This window comes from Misgurnus anguillicaudatus, chromosome 4 (genome assembly GCF_027580225.2).
Source record: "Misgurnus anguillicaudatus chromosome 4, ASM2758022v2, whole genome shotgun sequence".
In the NCBI taxonomy this organism is placed as follows: Eukaryota; Metazoa; Chordata; class Actinopteri; order Cypriniformes; family Cobitidae; genus Misgurnus; species Misgurnus anguillicaudatus.
This window is the reverse complement of record NC_073340.2, coordinates 17,860,651-17,880,063: the sequence shown is the minus strand read 5'-3', so window position 1 is coordinate 17,880,063 and position 19,413 is coordinate 17,860,651. Positions and strand designations below refer to the sequence as shown.

Below are 19,413 nucleotides of genomic sequence, written 5' to 3'. Positions count from 1 at the left end.
AATTACTCCTTTTATCGTGACGACCAACGTATTTATTTATTTATTTATAGTTTGTTTTTATACATTTTGACATCTGTATTCAGAAAAACAAATTATAAATACATTTTAAGTCGGCTACTCCAGTTAGCTAAAAGTTTATTTCAAAATAAAAGTCTTGTGACGTTTACATTGGCGGTGCGCTTGCGCTGTGCTCGTTCTCTTAACACGTGCAAATATGGAGCCCACACGAGATGAGTTGGATCTTGATCGGTCTCAGGTAAATAAACGAAATATAATCATTACTCATCATTTATCCTACTGTATTTATTTTCCATGGGTATGCATTTATAAGATTGGCGGGGAAGTAACTTGTAAAGCTCGAGTAACCAACGAGACCGCGTGCTGTCTAACTGCTTACGTTAGCTGGCTAAGTGACTTGTAGTAGTAGCAGCACCAGCAGCTTATAAAACAAACGTATGTTACTTTTGTTTTAGTGTTTTAATTTGTGTATACATTTATGTCTGCTGGAGTTAATATTCTTCTTTGGAAAAACACGTAACGTTATGTAGTTAAGACTTCGGTTTCTGATGTTGACATAGCAAATTAGTTTAGTGTTTAATTCAAATATTTTCTGTGGATCACGTTTATTACAGGTGAAGAAAGCCGCCCTGGCTTTACAAGCCTTTTTAAAAAGCACAACTTCAACCCAGAAACTCTTTTTGAACGAGGGTCAACCCATCTCTCTTCTCTTTACCCTGTGGAAAATCCCTAAAAAGGAGCAAACCATTCGCATGTAAGTTTGTTTCAATCAATAACATTGATTTTGAAGATATTTCATGAGGTTAACTGTATTACTTCTCTTATGTTTTACAGTCCTTTACCCAGTGGATTGAGAACAGAATCAGGAGAGGTCTGTCTGTTCACCAGAGATGAGCCCAAAATGACATCAGAACAGACAGTGACCTTCTACAAAAGGTTGCTTACAGAGAGAGGAGTCAAAAATGTCACAGAGGTGATTTGATTCGTCTTCATTACTTTACATTATTCTTACATATATTATTTATGCACTTCAGCAAACCCTGTCCTTTCGTCTTAGTGCTGGTCATGGGTTTTAAAAAGTGCTAAAGAAAATCAGAGTAAATCCAGATGAGTCTTCTTTTTCATTGAAGCTTGTCTCTACAGACTTTGAAACATCCGTCACTTCCAATGCAGATCTATTTTGTAACAATTTGGCTGTTTTGTAAATAGTCTTGAATATCTCTTGTTAGGTGATTCCCTTCAGAGTGTTAAAGACAGAGTACAAGCCATTCGAAGCCAAGAGACGACTGCTGGGCAACTTTGATTTGTTTCTCTCAGATGCACGCATTCGCCGCAGGTTACCTTCCCACATTGGGAAGCATTTCTACGACAAAAAGAAGTAAGGAAATGCATGATATAAAATGTACACTTTTGACGTGGTGCTTGTTGGATCCATTAAAGGATTAGTCCATTTTCTTAAAAAAAAAATCAGATAATTTTCTCACCACCATCATGTCATCCAAAATGTTGATGTCTTTCTTTGTTCAGTCAAGAAGAAATTGTTTTTTGAGGAAAACATTCCAGGATTTTTCTATTTTTAATGGACCACAACACATAACAGTTTTAATGCAGTTTAAAATTGCAGTTTCAAAGGACTCTAAACAATTCCAAACGAGGCATAAGGGTCTTATCTAGCGAAACGATTGTCATTTTTGGCAAGAAAATTAAAAAAATATACACTTTTAAACCACAACTTCTCATCTTCCTCCGGTCGTGTGTCGCACCAGCACGACCTCACGTAATACGTCATCACGTCAAGAGGTCACGGATGACGTATGCGAAACTACACCCCAGTGTTTACAGAAGTTGAGAAAGAGGAGCGTTCCGACGTTGTTGTATGCGGTATGATACTAATTAATGTCATTGTGTCAGTTTATTGTTTAAAATGGTCCTCAAATGTGCGTTTCATATGTTACAAGTGACCTTTCGACATCATTACGTGGGGTCGCGCTGGCGCGTCGCACGGACGGAGGATGGTGAGAAGTTTTGGTTTAAAGGTGCATATTTTTCTTGCCAAGATAGATGAGACCCTTATGCCTCGTTTGGGATCGTTTGGAGTCATTTGGGGCTGCAGTTTTGAACTGCATTGAAACTGTTGCGTGTTGGGGTCCATTGGAATGGGAGAAGTCCTGGAGTGTTTTCTTTTCGACTGAACGGGGAGGGACATCAACATTTTGGATGACATGGTGGTGAGTAAATTATCTGGATTTTTTACGAAAATTGACTAATCTTTTAAGGGGCAGTCACACTACTTCTCGTTCCATTGACTTCCATTCATACGCATGCGAATGCGTCAGACCCAAAACTGCAAATTCGTATCACGTGGAGATATGTGACCAGTAAAAAAAACGATATGTCACGGCGTGACCTTTCTCTCCCTCTAAGCAAAGATGGACAAAGCAAAAAAAAACCTGTATGTTTATTAAGCCCTCCCCTTCTATATTTGCAGTAACGTCCGAAAAGTGTTCGCATGTTCAAAGTCTAGTGTGACCACCCCTTTATGGTGCTTAAAATTATGGTTAATCATAAATTAATGTATATTTGTGATTTAGGGCTCCTCTGTCTGTGGATTTAGAGAGCAAACACATGGCCAGAGACTTGGAACGTCTCATTCAGGGCACCACCCTCACTGTTTCAATGAAAGGATCATGTTGGTATGGACATTGCTGGTTTGATATTATAAAAAAATCTAGAAGCACTTCAGCGCAAAGTATTTCCTGCTCCATTAAAGCTGAAACTAGTTTAAATAAATTGTATATCCTACAATTGCAACAAAGTCTTTACACATGTAATGATATTGGTACACATTTGTGACCCAGTCTGTGAAAACCCACGTAAAGTCACTTTATTGTGATTGACTGTTTTATAAATAAAATCATCCTAAATGACGATAAGAGCATTCTGTGAAATTATTACCTTAATTACTTTATATTGACTGTGTAAAGTCATAAAAGAAAGATTGAGATCAATGATTAGGAAACTTCCTGATTTGATGCTCCTAATCTCATAATTAGACTTAGACTTCACAATCACATATATTTTCTTTATTGTTTCCCAGTTGCCCTGAATGCAGGTTTGTTTGTTTGTTTGCAGTATGGCACGTGTGGCACATTCAGGCATGACTGCAGATGAGATGGTGGACAACATAGTCGCAACAGTTAACACAGTCTCCACAAAGTTAGACATGGTGAGTGGAGTCGGCCAGAAGCTTTGTGTACATAACCAACCCACTGTCATTTAACTGCATCATTTATTTACATTTCTTTTTTTAACTAAGTTTTTATTTCCCTTGTAGAAAGGAAGAAACATTAAAAGCATACATTTAAAAAGTCAGACCTCAGCAGCACTTCCCATCTATACTTCTGATTTGAGTCACATCACATTAATGGAGGAGGTCATGAAGCAAGCCAGTTTAAAGAAGGTAAAGCTCACTTCAGGATTGCATTCATTTTAGAGCTATTAACAGAACTGCTGTTTCGTTAAGCCACTGGTTTTTCCCTTTAACTTTCAGGGAGCACAAAAGAGGAAGAGAGATAATGAGAATACAGAAGTACCGGGTGATGTCACTAAAGAGATCGAGGACGATCAGGACACTGAAGAAGAGGAAATTCCACAGCTTGTGCCAATCGAGACGCCAACCAAAAAGCCAAAACAGATGGTTAGTAATGTATGTCTATATCTTTCTTTCTCACAGGAGGAGCATCCTGAGTGTTTATCACAAATGCAAACGTTTATGAACAATACAGAATGGGTGTGTTAAACTCAGTTATTTTTTTGCTAGGCATGCTTTGTAAGTGTTGCAATTGTCTTCTGTGCATAATATTTCTATATTTTAATTTTTTTTTTTTTTTAAGGATGTGCCCAAAAAAGGATTGAAAAAAGCACCCAAGCCTTCACCTGGCAAAGGACTAAAGAAAACCGTAAAAGACAAGAAACTGGCCAAGAAAACACCAAAGGTCACATCACGTGGTCAGAAAATTAAAGCTTGATGCGAATGATAAACAGCCTTGTAATCCTGTTAACTATTTGGACACTTTTTTTTTGTTTAAAACAACAATTTACTGTACATGCTTACCCTTATAAAGCTTATGTCTGCATTTGTTCTGACAGATCAATGCTGAATTAAAATCATTCTTATTCTGATGTGTTCACGAATTCCTTACTCATTTCTGGGTTTGTCTGTATAGATGATACAATATTTTGTATGCATTAAATTTGTATAATAGGAGTATTATATTACTTTTGTTATGGCAGACACCACACCCAGTGATGTGTTGGGTCAGCTGCTCTTTTGTTTGTGTTGATGCTCCATCATGCACTGGCTCAGGTCTCAGGAGTTTGTGTATAAGGGTCAGTGATGTTCAGCATTAAGCGCCAAAGGAAATGCTTTACTCAACTTCTGTCTATTTTTTGCCAGCACTACCATTTTTTTGGTCCAAAAATTGCCACCTCTTATAAATTGGGTAAGTGATTTATTAGACAAGACCTATGAGTTGCATCTGTAGGGTGGTATTGTTAGTTCTTTTTAATCATTGGCGTATTGCAGCACAAGGAATTTAAAATCGTCAGAAACAAAACCCGAAAAGGTAAGTATGAAAGTTTTGCGTCTTTAATGGCTCTTAATAACTCAAAATCATAAAAACTTTATTTAACAGGGTTCCCACGGGTCCTTGAAATCCTTGAAAGTTTGTGAATCTGGGGGGAAAAAAATTCAAAGCCCTGGGAAGTTTTACATGAAAATATACATATATAGATACAGGTCTTTGAAAGTGCTTGAATCTATTTTTTGCAAGAAGTGCTAAAGTGAAACGCTTTAAATCTTGCTTATATCTTCTGTATGCGAATGTTGATTTATACCAAAATGCTTTTTCGCCTAGTTGTGTTTGACACATGAAAACGTCTCGGGTTACGTATGTAACTCTTGTTCCCTGAGAAGGGAATGAGACGCTGCGTCTCCCTTCCCATACTTCCTGCGTCCCTGTGACACCGTCTTTGGCAATATTTCAGATAGCGATATACTTCCTGGCTCCCGCGTCACCCTGTCTTTGTCGTTAAGCCTCACCATTGGTTGAATTTGATATACACATTCAGACGCACGTACCCCTTGAGGCGTCTCCAAAGTGTCACCGCAGTGACGCAGCACGAGTTCCCTCAAAAGGGAACTGTAACAATGTATCTTCAAAGATAACACAATGTAACCTTGTTCTTACTTGAAATGTGTCCCCACATTTAGTCCTTGAATTTGAGGGTATTGGACCTGGAAAGTCCTTGAAAGGTCCTTGATTTTGAAGTTAACTAAGGTGTGGGAACCCTGTATTAATTTCTGCACATATTTAACAACTGAATGTTTTTTCTTTTTCAGCTGGGTTAGATTTGAAGGATCAGTATGGACTCCATGGCTCAGGGTGATGGGACTGTACCATCTGCTTTAGCTTTGGTTCAAGATGTACCCAAAAGACCAACCTGCTGTTCTTACTACCACAAACCCATTTTCTTCTTAGTCGTCGGTGGGCTTTTGTTTGGTGCTGGTTTTGCATTCTTCTTCCACAGTTATGGCCAATTATTACTAAACGGAGAGTCTAATGTTACTATACCTGATGTGAACAATAACGGATTTGATGTGGGGCCGTTGTGTCTGTCAGTCGGGCTAGCGTTCCTTGTGATCGGTGTGGTCTTCTTATCGATCACAAAACGAGAAGTAAAACGTATGGAGCGAAAGAACCGTGCAAGATCTAGAAGGGTATAATGAAGGCCTTGCACTGAATATTTAACCTGTTTTTGTTTATCAATATTGATTATTTTTGCTAATATCGCTTTGTTTTGTAGTTATAATGTCAATGTTCAGCTTAAAGCTTATTCTGTTGTTACTTACATGGTGTGTTTTGATCAGAACTCATACAAGGACACGTTTCTGATACTGTATCTGTTAAGATAAAAGCATTAGTTGTTCCGCCAACCTCGCAAAGTTTATTCACTTCAGTGTACTTTGTACATCTGTACAGGTGCACGTCACAATTATAACACAGCACAGATTCAGTCTTTCTCATGATGCCTGTGTATCTGAATAGACAAGCTGCACTTTAGTCTACTTGAATTTAAAGCGTATATATTTCGTGCTATGGAGAAGAAACGTCCTGGAGTTGGTCGTTGTAAATGTGCGTTTTGGTTTGCAGTTTTTCATGACATCTTTGGACTCTTCATCCTCCTGACGGGGGTGTTTTGGCAGGTATTCTTCCATGACTTTTTAATATACGCTGGAGCAGTGATCATTTTTCTCAGTCTCATCTGGTGGATCTTTTGGTACACCGGTAATATTGAAGTGCCCCCCGAGGAACTGGAAGACGACATCGCACAGTACAGGCGCACCAAAGGGATTTCAGGTGTTATGCGTAAAGTCTCCAGCAGTCTTTCCAACGGACTGAGAAGTTCCTTCAGGAGGAACGGAAGAACCAATATGCGTGATTCTCAGGCAAGCCGAACTTCCAGAGCAGACCAACCAATTTCGATTGTCATGGGCGCTTATCTGAATACACAACCATCTGAGATGACCAATCATCTGAACAGAGATCCTTTAGTGATATAACATAAAGGTGACATATTTTTAATGCAGGCAAAGCAGATCTATTTTATTATGCATGTGATCCTTTATTGATCATACAATGTGTGGCCTTGTTAATCATTCATAGTATTCTAGTTATTACAAGGCCTCCAATTGCCCAGGACAGAGAATCAAATGTGACTTATCTTTTTTTACACGCACAGCAAACTTTGCTCGATGTTTAATGGTGGGCTGTGATTTGACTTGTTGTAATAGTCACCTCTATTTCCACAGTGCTCTTCAGGATAGACCCCTGAAAACTACATGAAAACTGCCTTGGAAGGATTTGCGTTATAAATGTGTTATAATGCAGATAAATGCGTTATAGATTTGTAACATTTATACTTGTGTGTTTATGTATAGCCTACAAATGATTTTGTTTTATTTGCTGCACACTTAAAAATTAAGGTGCTTATTCACAGAAATGGCAGATAAGAATAATTTTCAGTTCCTCAAAGAATCCTTTAGTCAAAGGTTCCTATTTCTTTCATGCCTTTTTATAATCTAAAGAACCTTTTTCACTACAAATAACAAAGAAGAAAAGTTTATTTAAGATTCTTTTTGGAACCATTCAGCCAAAAATGTTTTTTCTATGGCATCGTGAAGCACCTTTATTTATAAGAGTGTGGTTGTGTGTTGTCCCATTACAAGTAAGCTGTGTTTATGCCTTTGTTTATAGTATAACTAAGGAAAATATTGCATTGTGTAGAGAGACTTGTTGCAAGGAGTTTAAAGCAAGAAACATATTCAGTCTGGTATTGTTTAATTGCACAAAAAGAATATAAAACAAGTGCTGGTTATTACATAAATGGACATTTCTACAACCACAGACACTTTTATGTTCCATTCAGATCCCTATAGATATTATTATTAATAATAATAACAATATTATAAGAAGGATACAAATAAAATGTCATATTTACTTTTTTAAATATTGTAAATTTTTTTATTGTTTAACACTTAATTCTAAATTATATGAAGAAAAATGAAAAAAAAAAAAAATCTACATAAACTATTGCAAAAGGTACATTCCACTTTTTTTTGAAAATATACTCATTTTTTTGCTCCCCTACAGTTAAACATTTGATTCTTGCTGTTTTGGAGTCCATTCGGCTGATCTCCGGGTCTGGTGGTAGCACTTTTGGCGTGGCTTGGCATAGTCCATTGAATCTGATTAGACCATTAGCATTGCACAAAAAAATGACCAAAGAGTTTCAATATGTTTCCAATTTCAAACTTGACTCTTCTGTAGTAGTTACATCGTGTACTAAGACCGACCGAAAATTAAAAGTTGTGATTTTCTAGGCAGATATGGCTAGGAACTATACTCTCTCTCTCCGACGTAATAATCAAGGACTTTGCTGCCGTAACATGGCTGCAGCAGGCGTAGTGATATTCCACACTGCCCGAAAGTAGTCCACTTGGTTACTTTCAATAGCAGGGGATTATTTTCAGGCGCTGTGATGCTAATGGTCTAATCAGATTCGGTGGATTGTGCTGGGCTGTGCTGGGGGTGCTGGCACCGGACCCGGAGATCGGCTGAATGGATTCCAAAACGTTGGGAATCAAATGTCTAGAGGAGCTGGAAAATTGGCATATTTTCGAAAGAAGTGGAATGTCCCTTTAAAATGGTTTGTATGAGTTTTTCAGAAAATGCAGATGTTCATTAAGCCTATTGATAAACCAATAACTTTTACCTCGAATGTAATCTTTTGCGTAATTTATTACAAAAAGACAACAGTCTCAGTAAAAAAACGTGTTTGGGTGAAATGTGGTTTGTAAAGGAAACAACAAAGCAGCAAATATGCCAAGACAAACAAACAAACAAAATACTTGATGAAAATGATTTTAATCTTTGACATAACCTTACTCAAGTCAACATTTAAGATATCAACAATGTTGTATTTTCACAGATTGTTCTTTACATTACGTAGAATGATTTTATATAGCAAAAAGTATATCAAATAAAATGACTTTAGCTGTGTTTTGTTTTTACAGACTGGGTCATAAACAGTTATTTAAAAAAAAACATCAATACCAGCAAAAATAAGGTGTGAAAAGAAAATGGAAATTTGGTATGTGAGGGTAGTCCCATTTAAAAGGATAGTTCACCCAAAAATGAAACTTCTGTCATCATTTTCTCACCCTTATGTTGTTCTAAATTTTTGTTGATGAACACAAAAGCAGATATTTTGATAAATGATGGTAAGATGATTGTAACCATTGACTTCCATACAATGGAAACTGTGTGCTTACTATTATTTATCAAAATGTCTTCTTCATCATTTATCACAATACTTCTATAATATTTGTCTTCCTACTATGGATGTCAATGGTTACAATCAGCTGTGTGCTTACCATCATTTATCAAAATATTTCCTTTTGTGTTCATCAGAAAAAAGAAATCCATACTGGTTTAGAACAACATGAGGATGAGAAAAGAATGACATAATTTTCATTTTTAAGTCATGTGGAGATGTGACTAAAATGTAAACTTATTTCAATACTAAAGACAAAAGTTTTGATGTTTGGGGACATCCCCTTCTCAAGACACATATTTACATACTGGGCTTATAAAATGTTGCCTGCTATGTAAGTTCAGTAAACTCTCAACACCTCTGCAGAAAATGATTCTCTATGTATGGCTGCTGTTTTACATTGTTTCTCATGCTGAGGCAAAATGTGCAAAACATTTTTATTACGACGGACTTCTCGAGGAATGTCAGCATTGCGCCAGTAGATGCAACTCTCCACCCAGTATTTGCACAACATACTGTACCTCAAGTAAGTACTGTTTATTTGATTTGATCTGAACTCTGTTTTTCACTATTATAGATGTACAAGTGCATTGGATTTACACAGTTCAACTGAGTTGTAATCATTAAATCTACAATGTGTCTATATGACTTCAAACTCTTATTCAGACCTTTATTGTGTTCTTTTCAGTACCAGAAAATGAAGTTGAAAAGAGCCAAAATATACATTTTATTTTGATCATAGTTTTTTCTTTCCTGGGAGCTTTCATGGCACTGACCATTATTTTGAGAGTTATTCGCAGAAAAACCTGTAAGCCCATTGTCATCAAAAAAGGTATCTTAATGAAGAATTTCATCTTTGATGTATAAGAAACAAGTATTACTTATTTGTAATTTGGTTCAAATTCCTTAACATTGTAAATAATAATGAGTATGCATTTATTTTACTTTTAATTATTAACATAAGTAAATACACTTTTATATGCAATGTATATATTATTTATAAATATAAACCAAAATCTGTGCTAGACATTATTTTTATAAAGAGATTAATTGCGCAGTAAATCCTTATAAAGTTGAAATATCACACAGTATTAGGTCAAGAACAAAAGACATCTGTGAGTGAGAGAAGTTCGGCTGTCACCGATCAATCTGAAGATGCAGATGAAGCTACGACTGACCAAAGATCACCTAATGAGAGATTAAATCAACATCACTACAACTCCAACCTTCCTCTTCCCTCCACTGAAGAAGGCACAACGTTGCTGGTTACTACTAAGACTGTGCAAGCTTATCACTGTACACCTGTCACATAGAGAAAAGAGAAACTATTATTTAGTGGCATGGCACCATGTGCAGTACAGTAGACTATGAATCTGTTGTAAGCATCATTTTTGAGAAATCAGACTATGTGCTTATGTGCTTATTATGGACACATTCTTGTTGTCTAATGAACTAAACACATAAAAAGAGCATGCATTTGGCTAGTGAACTGCAGTTTTTTGTATGTTTTTTAAACATACTTATTATCTGTGATGTAAGACTTTAAGGGGCAGTTTCCTGGGTTTATCCTAGACTAAAATGCATGTTTCAGCTGCCGTAATTTTAAAATACTTTGTACAGACATATCTTAACATATATCAGTGCCGTTGTTTTGTCTCAAGATGCACACCAGTATTGTTTTTTGTAAGATTTGTTCGTAAAAACTCCTTAAATGTCCTAATATATCTAAGGCCTAGTCCTGAATTAAGCTAAACCCTGTCCGGGAAACGGACCCTAAAAGTTTTAAAAACCTTGTCAGTCTTATTTGTTTCTGTTTTTCTTTACTTTTTTAAAAAATTGAACCTGGTAAGGTATTTGTTTCTAATATTAAAATATATTGGCTGCCTATTATACTACCTTATGAAATTAATTCGTAGCAAGAAAGAAATGTATACATGTGAGCCATAAATGTATCTGTTCAAATGTTTAGAGTGACGTTTCTATTGGCCTCACAAACCTTTTGATCTAAAAGCATTTGCTTTTGAATGAAATTAGTTTTGTGTACAAAATATAATATTATTTCATACAATATTCTTATAATATATATTTTTATATAATTTTGAACAGTAGTATTTTCATATTTTATATTTTTTAAATGGATTACTTAGATTGAATAACTAAGAAAAAGCACATGATAGATAATAACCCATTCCATATGTTTAAAAGAGACCTCAAAACGACGTTTTAATAAAATGCCAAGAGTAGGCCAGTGGTCTCCAACATGGGCACCAGGTTGCCCGCACAGTGTCTGTGAGGTGCCCGCCAAAGCACATTCTATTAATAGTCTCAATTGTAATATTTGCTTATTGCATATTTTTTATGTTAGCTTGGCTTCTTTTACGTATGTTAACATTTTAAAAAAACGATAAAACATATCAACAAGTAAAATAAAATAGAATCAACAAGTGAAACAAAAACGTTTTAAGTAGATAAATATTAAAAAGTAGCCCTCCCGATTGTGGTAGCCCTTGCTCACAAAAAGGTTGGAGACCCCTGGGAGTCAAAATGTGAATACTTTAAAGATTTATTTTGATTTTTTATTGACGTTTTGATTTAATCAGAATTATTTTATTGGTGTTATTCAATAGTTTGCAAATTTACTGTTATTCTAAAATGTGAACATTTGTATTTGGCTTTAAAAACTTTCATTTTTATATCCTTTTTTTTGTTTTCCCACGTGACACGCTGCTGTCACGTGACACCCGGGTAATGTCATGTGATCAACACGAGCTTTGTGCAGCGCTGTTAGCGAACTGACGTTAGCACAAATACAAAGTGAAACTTCGCATTATTTTGCACTACAGTAAGCTGTTGCGATGTTTACTTTATAAAGCAACGACTTTATAGTTGCGAAGGATTACATTGCTTTTCAAGTGCCAGTATTGTGTAAGTTAGGCCGCGGCTTTGCTGTAACTGTTTTGTCACTGTAAGTTACATTAAAAATATGGACTTAAAATGTAAACAGTCATGTTGACATTCCCTGGAGTTATTTTGAGATTTTTCGGCGACACAACTGTTATTCATGCCGTATGCTAATAAATCGCGCCACCCCGTTTTATCTGGATATTCAGAATGAACGGTGAGTTGCAAATCTGAGGATGGATGTTCGTGAACTGTTAACCTCAGCGAACTGTGTTGTTTAAAATCATCATTTGTAAAGAACTTAATGGTTTCAAATTCAGCATATGTCAAATGCAACAATACAGCTTGAATATGCAAAGCCTAGAATATAAGTTGTGATGTAGTGCATTTAGTGCAAAATTAAATTTGTAAAAAGGAAATATGTGACCTTACAGAAGCCAAGAGGAAAATGTATCTTCACTACTTCATAACTTTAGTTTGACAGGGCTTTGTTCTCTTTTCAGCTGAAATTTTGAAGAGTTGAAGTCAAAAATTTTATGAGCATTACGTCTTTAAATCTTAGAGTAAATAATATTTTTGACAATAAACTGTCAAATAGATATGCAATATGTAAATATGCAATTAATTTCAATTTAATTTGAATTTTTTTGGTGTTGTTGCAAAGCAGTTTTACCTAATAGAAAACAGGAAAATGTATAAAATTGCTGTTATAGAATAGATACATACATTGCAGATGCACCAATGTGATCATAGTGAAATTATTGAATGAAATTAAATGATGCTAGTTATCTCAGAGTTTGATTTTGAGACTTGAAAAAATCCATAAATTCAAGCAATAAGTCAGAATAAGTTAAAATTTATATTTTAAAGTGAGTCATTTGGCATAAACTATTTAAAACTGACATACCATTACTCACAATTATCTGCCCTTATTAATCTTTAACCTGAATGTGAATTAGTGCAGGGCTTTTTTATGTGTTTATTTTAAGTGTGAACATGTTGCTAAGTAGATCATCCATTAATATATCCGGAAACTGTATCTTGCAGGCACAGAGCAAAATGACCTGAAAAGACAAAACCTGTTGGAGAGAGTACTCGATGCAGTTAAACAGGTAAGGTGACTTTACACACTCAAAAAAAACCTGGGTTATTTTTAACCCAGCGTTGGTTCAAAAAGGGACCCATTCGATGGGTTAAATTAACCCAGAAAATGTTTATATTTGACACAATGGGTTGAAAGAAACAGCCCAGAAATGTGTTTAGATTACAACCCAACGGGTTGAGGTCATCCTTTTTGACCCAACCCTGCATTAAAAATAACCTAGCATATATGACTTGTTTTTAGTGATAATAGGAAACAATTTTTATTAGATACCTATAAAAAATATAACAATATGTTAGTCTGTTATATTACGTTACATTACGTTACGTTACTTTATGTTGTTGGTTAGGTTAAACCCAATCGTTAGGTAGAAATTAATGTAGAAATTAATATAGAAAATATATATATTTGACATGACATAATGCGTTAAAACAACCCAGCATGGGTTGAATTACAACCCAGCAGGTTGGGTTCATTTACAACCCAGCAGGTTGGGTTAATTTCTATCTGACCCAAAATAACCTAGCATTTTTAAAGTGTATCTTCCATTCAGCAGCTGTTTCATTAAAGGGGACATTTCACAAGATTCTTTTAAGATGAAAAACAAATATTTGGTGTCCCCAGAGTGTATATGTGAAGTTTTAGCTCAAAATACCATATAGATAATTTATTATAACATGTTAAATTTGCACCTTTGTAGGTTGTGTAAAATTTGCCGTTTTTGACAGTGGCGGAGCCAGAGGGCTAATTGGGGTGGCAATTGCCACCCCAGACGAAGTCCTTGCCACCCCTGTTGCCACCCCGCTGAAAACATTACACTGTTTGATTTTTACGAACATTTCTCAAATCTCCCAGCGTGCTGTTGCTGCTACACTTTTCATTAGGCTTGTTCCACTTCATGTGGCGCCGCAAGAACCGACAGCCGGTGACGTCAAAGTTACACGAGAGCGACTTAAAAGCACTTAAAAGTAGGCTTATTCATATTGGCACGTGTAATGCAGCATATTGAACTTAATAAAACCACCGTGGAGATAGTACAGGGATGTAAACAGCGCGCTTTTCGGCGCCTCACGCTTTTTTCACGTCAGTTTGGGTGACTTGGGTCTGAGAGGGTTGGATTATAATTTCACAAAGTCATCTGAAGCCATTCCATAGCTTAAAGGTGCAGTGTGTAATTTTTAGAAGGGTCTCTTGACAGAAATGCAAAGTAATATACAAAACTATATTATCAGGGGTGTATAAACCCCTTTCATAATGAACCGTTATGTGTTTATTACCTAGGAACGAGACCTTTTTATCTACATAGAAAGAGGGTCCACTTACATGGAAGTCGCCATTTTGTGCCGCCATTTTTGTAAAGAAGCCCTAAATGGATACTTTTTTTACAAAGTTGTCTTCGACGATGACATGTATGTCCGGTGGCAGCTTCTCTATGTGTTTTAAAAGCAAGGGGTTAGCAGTGGACTAAGCCGTTGGTTGCAATTCGCAACCTCACCACTAGATGCAGCTAAAATTTACACACTGCACCTTTAATGTGAGGGACAGAAGTCTATTTACATCATTACATTTAAGTTTATGGAAACTCGTTCCCTCCTCCCTTAACATAACATGTCTAGACGTCTTTAAGCAATTTTCCTTGTGTTGTCAAATAGGCTAGACCTCAATATACTCAGATCTTGTCGTAATGTATTACTTTAGTATTTGTATTATTAGTAATGGTGTACTTGTGGTAAATAAAAACAAGCAAATTAAATTTTGGTTTCACATGAGGTGTGTAACCAAGTTTTCCTTTAGGGACAGCAGAATGAAGAGAAAAAGCGATATTACCAACTTCTTTCTAAAGAAGCAAAAGTCAGGTGCAGATTAGGGCCAAACAGATCCCAGTTGTTCTATTTTTGCTGTATACTTAATACATATATGCTATAATTGTGTACATTTTGGAAAATAAACAACTTTAATTTAATTTATATACATTTTGTGGAAAATAATTTATTTTTAGTGTAGTTGAACCCCCCAAAATAATACCTTGCTACCCCTGTTCTAAAAGTCTAGCTCTCGCTCTGCACTAAATAGCAGTGCCGTGGTTGGATAGTACAGATAAAGGGGTGGTATTATACCCTTCTGACATCACAAGGGGAGCCAAACTTCAATTACCTATTTTTTCACATGCTTGCAGAGAATGGTTTACCAAAACTAAGTTACTGGGTTGTTCTTTTTCACATTTTCTAGGTTGATACAAGCACTGGGGACTCAATTAAAGCACTTAAACATGGAAAAGTCAGATTTTCATGATATGTCCCCTTTAAGTTTGTAAGTTTTTTGAATGGGTTACACTGGAGTATTAAAAAACTTCCCATTAAATTATAATTTATCTTCACAGTGCCAAATCCGCTTTGGTGGAAGAAAGGAGATTGCCTCGGATTCTGATAGCAGGTGAGAAGAACATCACAACTAACCATTATTGTATATTATCTGTATTACAAATGTATGAGTTACAAGACTTTGTGCGTTAAAAATCATTATAGCTGTAGCACAAAAATCGTATTGCAGTCTGAGGTTGTACATTTCTTATTTTATTTGATGATTGTGTTTCTATAGAGTGATATGCCTGTGTGCCCAGTTTGAAGCAGTGCTTCAGCATGGCTTGAGGAAAAGTCGAGGGTTAGCCCTCACAGCAGCTGCAATAAAACAAGTGGCTGGATTTAGCAGTAAAACTGAAGCAGGTACTGTAACTGATTTTGTCAAATACACTTTATATTGTCTTATTTGCATTCTTATTTATTCTTTTGCCAGCCCTATTAATCGATGTGTCATTCTTGCGAAGAAGAGGCTGACGTGCTGTTTTTCATTTGGTGATCTCATTCACCCTACTTAATAATGAGTCGTTTCTCATGAGAGATTTTGCCTCAGAGATTTCCCTAGTAACAATGAACACATGTGGTGCTCTGGGCTGTCCATAGAGGAAACAGATGCTCATGAAAGCACATACAGGAAAAATCAGGTGCTGATAATGTTTATGAAACCAGATGGTTATGCAACAAGCCTTGTAAAAAAGGGCAAAAAAGAGAAACAAGGTTTTTCTGAGGTTAGTCCCTGCACCTGGTGTGGTTTTGAGTTGTTTAAAATTAACAGTGGGACTAAGAATGATACTACGAATCAAAGCTGAGTGCTTTTAGTTTTTGTGGAGTGTAAACTGTGGGTTTTGTTTGAGTGTGAGATGCATGAGAATTGTAAAAAGTACAATTGATGTACTCGTCAGGTACAACAGAAACTGAAACCCAACAAACATTCTTAAAGAGGTTGGTAGATAAATGAGTAATGCTTAGCTTAATCTACCTGTTTTATAGTTTTATCTTGCAGATGTGTTTTTTATTTCCTTGTTGGAAAAATTATACAATCTTGTACTGTGTTTTGTCCGGTGAGGAGTCTGTATTGATGCTGGGTATACAGGGCTCCAGACTGCCATCAAAATTTGAGAGTGTGCCACTGAAGTTTACATCCAGTCGCACATGTGCGACAAGTAAATTTGACCCTTTTTTTGTGATGTGACACTGAATTTGAAAGAGCACATGGTACTTTCCGCATCTATCATTAAAGTATTTGTAGAATTTATTGGAAATTAGTAGAAATGTGATTATTTGGTTGACATGTTGATTTACGGTGTGTGCACCTACATTTTCTGGGGGCCACTGTGCTCCTAGTGAAAAAGTTAGTCTGGAGCCCTGGTATATATATTCAAGGTCTGTTCCCTTGCAGTGCTGTGGGTGAGGATATAGAAAGAGTTAAAAGAACTGCTTATATGCAAATACATTATAAACGCAAAACATTTGTTTTTGCCCCCATTTTTTATAAGCCGAACTCAAAGATCTGAGACTTTTGTTCTCAAATATTGTTCACAAATCTGTCTAAATTTGTATTACCGAGCACTTCTCCTTTGCCGAGATAATCCATCCACCTCACAAGTGTGGCATATCAAGATGCGGAAGTTGTGGATCGAGTGGCCCATGGTGGCGGTGAGGTTATGGTATGGTCAGGCGTATGTTATGGACAATGAACACAGGTGTATTTTATTGATAGCATTTTGAATGTACAAAGATCCCATGACGAGATCCCGAGGCCCATTGTTGTGGCTTTCATCCACGACCATCACCTCATGTTGCAGCATGATAATGCACGACTCCATGTTGCAAGGATCTGTAAACAATTCCTGGAATCTGAAAACATCCAGTTCTTGCATGGCCAGCATACTCACCGGACATGTCACCTATTTAGCATGTTTGGGATGCTCTAGATCGGCATATATGACACATGCCTACCAATGTCAAGCAACTTCGCACAGCCATTGAAAAGGAGTAGACCAACATTCCACAGGCCACAATCAACAACTTGATCAACTCTATGCGTAAGAGATATGTTGCACCGCATAAAGCAAAAGGTTTCGGATCTCCCCATACAGTAAAACTGCACATTTTTAGAGTGGCCTTTTATTGTGGCCAGCCTAAGGCACACCTATGCAATAATCATGCTGACTAATCAGCATCTCAACGAAGGAGAAGTGCTCACTAATACAGATTTAAACAGATTTGTGAACAATATTTGAGAGAAATAAGCTGCATACGAAACTGCCTACTTCCATACTATATAGTAGCCGAAAAGAAGTATGCGAGGCGAGTAGTATGTCCGAATTCATAGTATTCGAAAAACAGTTTGCGAAAAGTACCCGGATGACGTACTGCTTCCGGCAAGATCCCAAAGTGTTCATTTTATGGACACTGTGAGCCCCCAGGAAAGGAGTTTTACAATGAAGAAGACGGAGGGGAGTATGCAATTTCGGACACAGCCATAGGCATTTTGTGTACATAGAAAATGTCTTAGATCTTTGAGTTCAGCTCATGAAAATGGGGGCAAATTTTTTTTTTTTGGATTAGCACATTTTTGCAGTAACATTAACTGGAGGAACCTGGGCTCAAGGGGCTTGCTTAAAGGGATAGTTTATCGAAAAATGAAAATTCTGTCATTATTTACTTAACAATGTTTAGTTGTTCCAAAACTTTATATTTCTTTGTTCTGCTGAACATAAAGGAAGATATTTTGAATAAGGTTTGTAACAAAGCAGATCAGGGGCAGCATTCACTTCCATAGTATTATTTTTTCAGACTTATAATTTTATTGTGAATTATCTCTTTAAGGACACTGTGTTATAGTTAATTTATCACAGCTCATTTATAAATATGTGATAAATTCTCAGATGGCTTAACCCACAGATTTTCAGTGACCAGCCCAGATTTTTAACCAATAGGCTGCAACACACCATATCTGGCACCACCTATGTGCCACAGAGCTACATGACTGGAACCGCATGCAGAAATGCACCAATTTATCAATTCAGAGTTCTGTAGTGTCAAAAACCATCAACCAAAAAGTCTTAAACAAGGCCAAATAATAAGACCAGCAAGGCGAGAATGAAAAATGACAATGAGATTTTTAATACAGTCTGAATATTTTGGAATTTTTCTCTACTTCCTTCTGCAAATCTCTTTCTCTTCATTATGCTTGTGAAGATTAACATTAAAAAAAAATTTTGATGATCTTTGCTGTTTCTTGTAATATTTGGTGTGGTCATTAAATGGCCATTATGGGGAACTGAAAATGTTACAATTCAAACACAGCCTGTTTGTGTTACAGAGCTGACGTTCTGGTTTTATGTGAAGGAGCACCTTAACCGTCATGAGCTGCAGCGTTTTTACTCTCTGAGGAATATCACTTCTGAATCGGGCAGGGGTCGAGCATGGCTTCGTTGTGCCCTGAACGAGCACTCTCTAGAGCGATACCTTCACATGCTGCTGGCTGACCGGTCCCGCCTAAGGTACAAACCCCTATGATGTCATCATGCGCTCTTCTGTCTTTTGGCATTGCGGAATGTTTATCACTACATATAAAATTGGGTCTTCTAGTTGAAAGTGAAATGGTCATATTTTTCACAATTTAGTGCCTTCTATGAAGACTGGGCTTTTATTCTGGATGAGGAGAGAGCCAGTATGCTGCCTATAATGGCTGCAGGTAAGAGTTTGTTGGCATAAACAGTTGGCTTTGTTTTTTCCTTTAGGATAAATAGGATGGAAACCTGTTATTGTCCTTCATCTCGGTCTATTGCCCTTTATGCTATAATGCTAGTAACCATTTATAAAATGCTTTATATAAAATGCTTTATAAATGAGGCCCGATCATTTCTCAAATACGATAATTTCTCAAAAGCATGCAGATGTGATTCGTAAGGAATAATTGATGACGGGCCATTGAATTATATGAAAATATTGCACACCCTAGGTGGTAATGCTTTGCCGTGGGTGTGCATTATTTTTAAAAAATGTAAAGGACCGGAGTCCATTATTCAGATTATACCATGGTTACCACAAACATTGCTCTGGTGCTCATTTTTAAGACATTTGACAAGTTAGGTGTTCGGTGTACAGAAAAAAAAATCAACACCCATGGAA

General features: G+C 36.5%; 4 protein-coding genes, 1 long non-coding RNA gene and 1 other non-coding gene across 7 annotated transcripts in view; 5 read left to right on the top strand and 1 right to left on the bottom strand.

The window, feature by feature from the left end:
- zc3h7bb (zinc finger CCCH-type containing 7Bb) overlaps positions 1-19,413 on the bottom strand; it is a 497,977-nt gene that overhangs the window by 172,972 nt on the left and 305,592 nt on the right. The gene's annotated exons all lie outside the window — the stretch shown is intronic.
- rsl1d1 (ribosomal L1 domain containing 1) lies at positions 124-4,200 on the top strand. 2 transcript variants are annotated; one of them, XM_055176052.2, is made up of 9 exons: positions 124-256; positions 633-772; positions 853-991; positions 1,248-1,396; positions 2,610-2,711; positions 3,151-3,244; positions 3,353-3,478; positions 3,569-3,715; positions 3,912-4,200. In XM_055176052.2, exons 1-9 carry the CDS (start codon positions 215-217, stop codon positions 4,044-4,046), a joined length of 1,074 nt encoding a protein of 357 aa, XP_055032027.2. In that variant the 5' UTR covers positions 124-214; the 3' UTR covers positions 4,047-4,200. The 2 variants fall into 2 exon arrangements, with proteins under 2 accessions (XP_055032027.2, XP_055032026.2); XM_055176051.2 differs by having other exon boundaries at positions 3,569-3,724.
- Positions 1,044-1,175, top strand: LOC129421596 (small nucleolar RNA SNORA55). The gene has a single exon (XR_008637147.2). It is a non-coding gene; the product is annotated as a small nucleolar RNA SNORA55 (small nucleolar RNA).
- LOC129420898 (uncharacterized) lies at positions 5,273-7,535 on the top strand. Its single transcript, XR_012369244.1, has 2 exons — positions 5,273-6,647; positions 6,890-7,535. It is a non-coding gene; the product is annotated as an uncharacterized lncRNA (long non-coding RNA).
- LOC129420896 (uncharacterized) lies at positions 9,282-10,892 on the top strand. Its single transcript, XM_055176055.2, has 3 exons — positions 9,282-9,439; positions 9,602-9,745; positions 10,003-10,892. The coding sequence occupies exons 1-3, from the start codon at positions 9,283-9,285 to the stop codon at positions 10,224-10,226; spliced, it is 525 nt and encodes a 174-aa protein (XP_055032030.1). The 5' UTR covers position 9,282; the 3' UTR covers positions 10,227-10,892.
- snx29 (sorting nexin 29) overlaps positions 11,568-19,413 on the top strand; it is a 124,051-nt gene continuing 116,205 nt past the window's right edge. The window contains exons 1-6 of the mRNA XM_073866845.1: positions 11,568-12,031; positions 12,862-12,926; positions 15,297-15,349; positions 15,515-15,639; positions 18,602-18,782; positions 18,906-18,976. Of these exons, the coding sequence (XP_073722946.1) occupies positions 12,025-12,031; positions 12,862-12,926; positions 15,297-15,349; positions 15,515-15,639; positions 18,602-18,782; positions 18,906-18,976 (502 nt within the window). The 5' untranslated portion in view covers positions 11,568-12,024. The remainder of the gene's footprint in view (positions 12,032-12,861; positions 12,927-15,296; positions 15,350-15,514; positions 15,640-18,601; positions 18,783-18,905; positions 18,977-19,413) is intronic.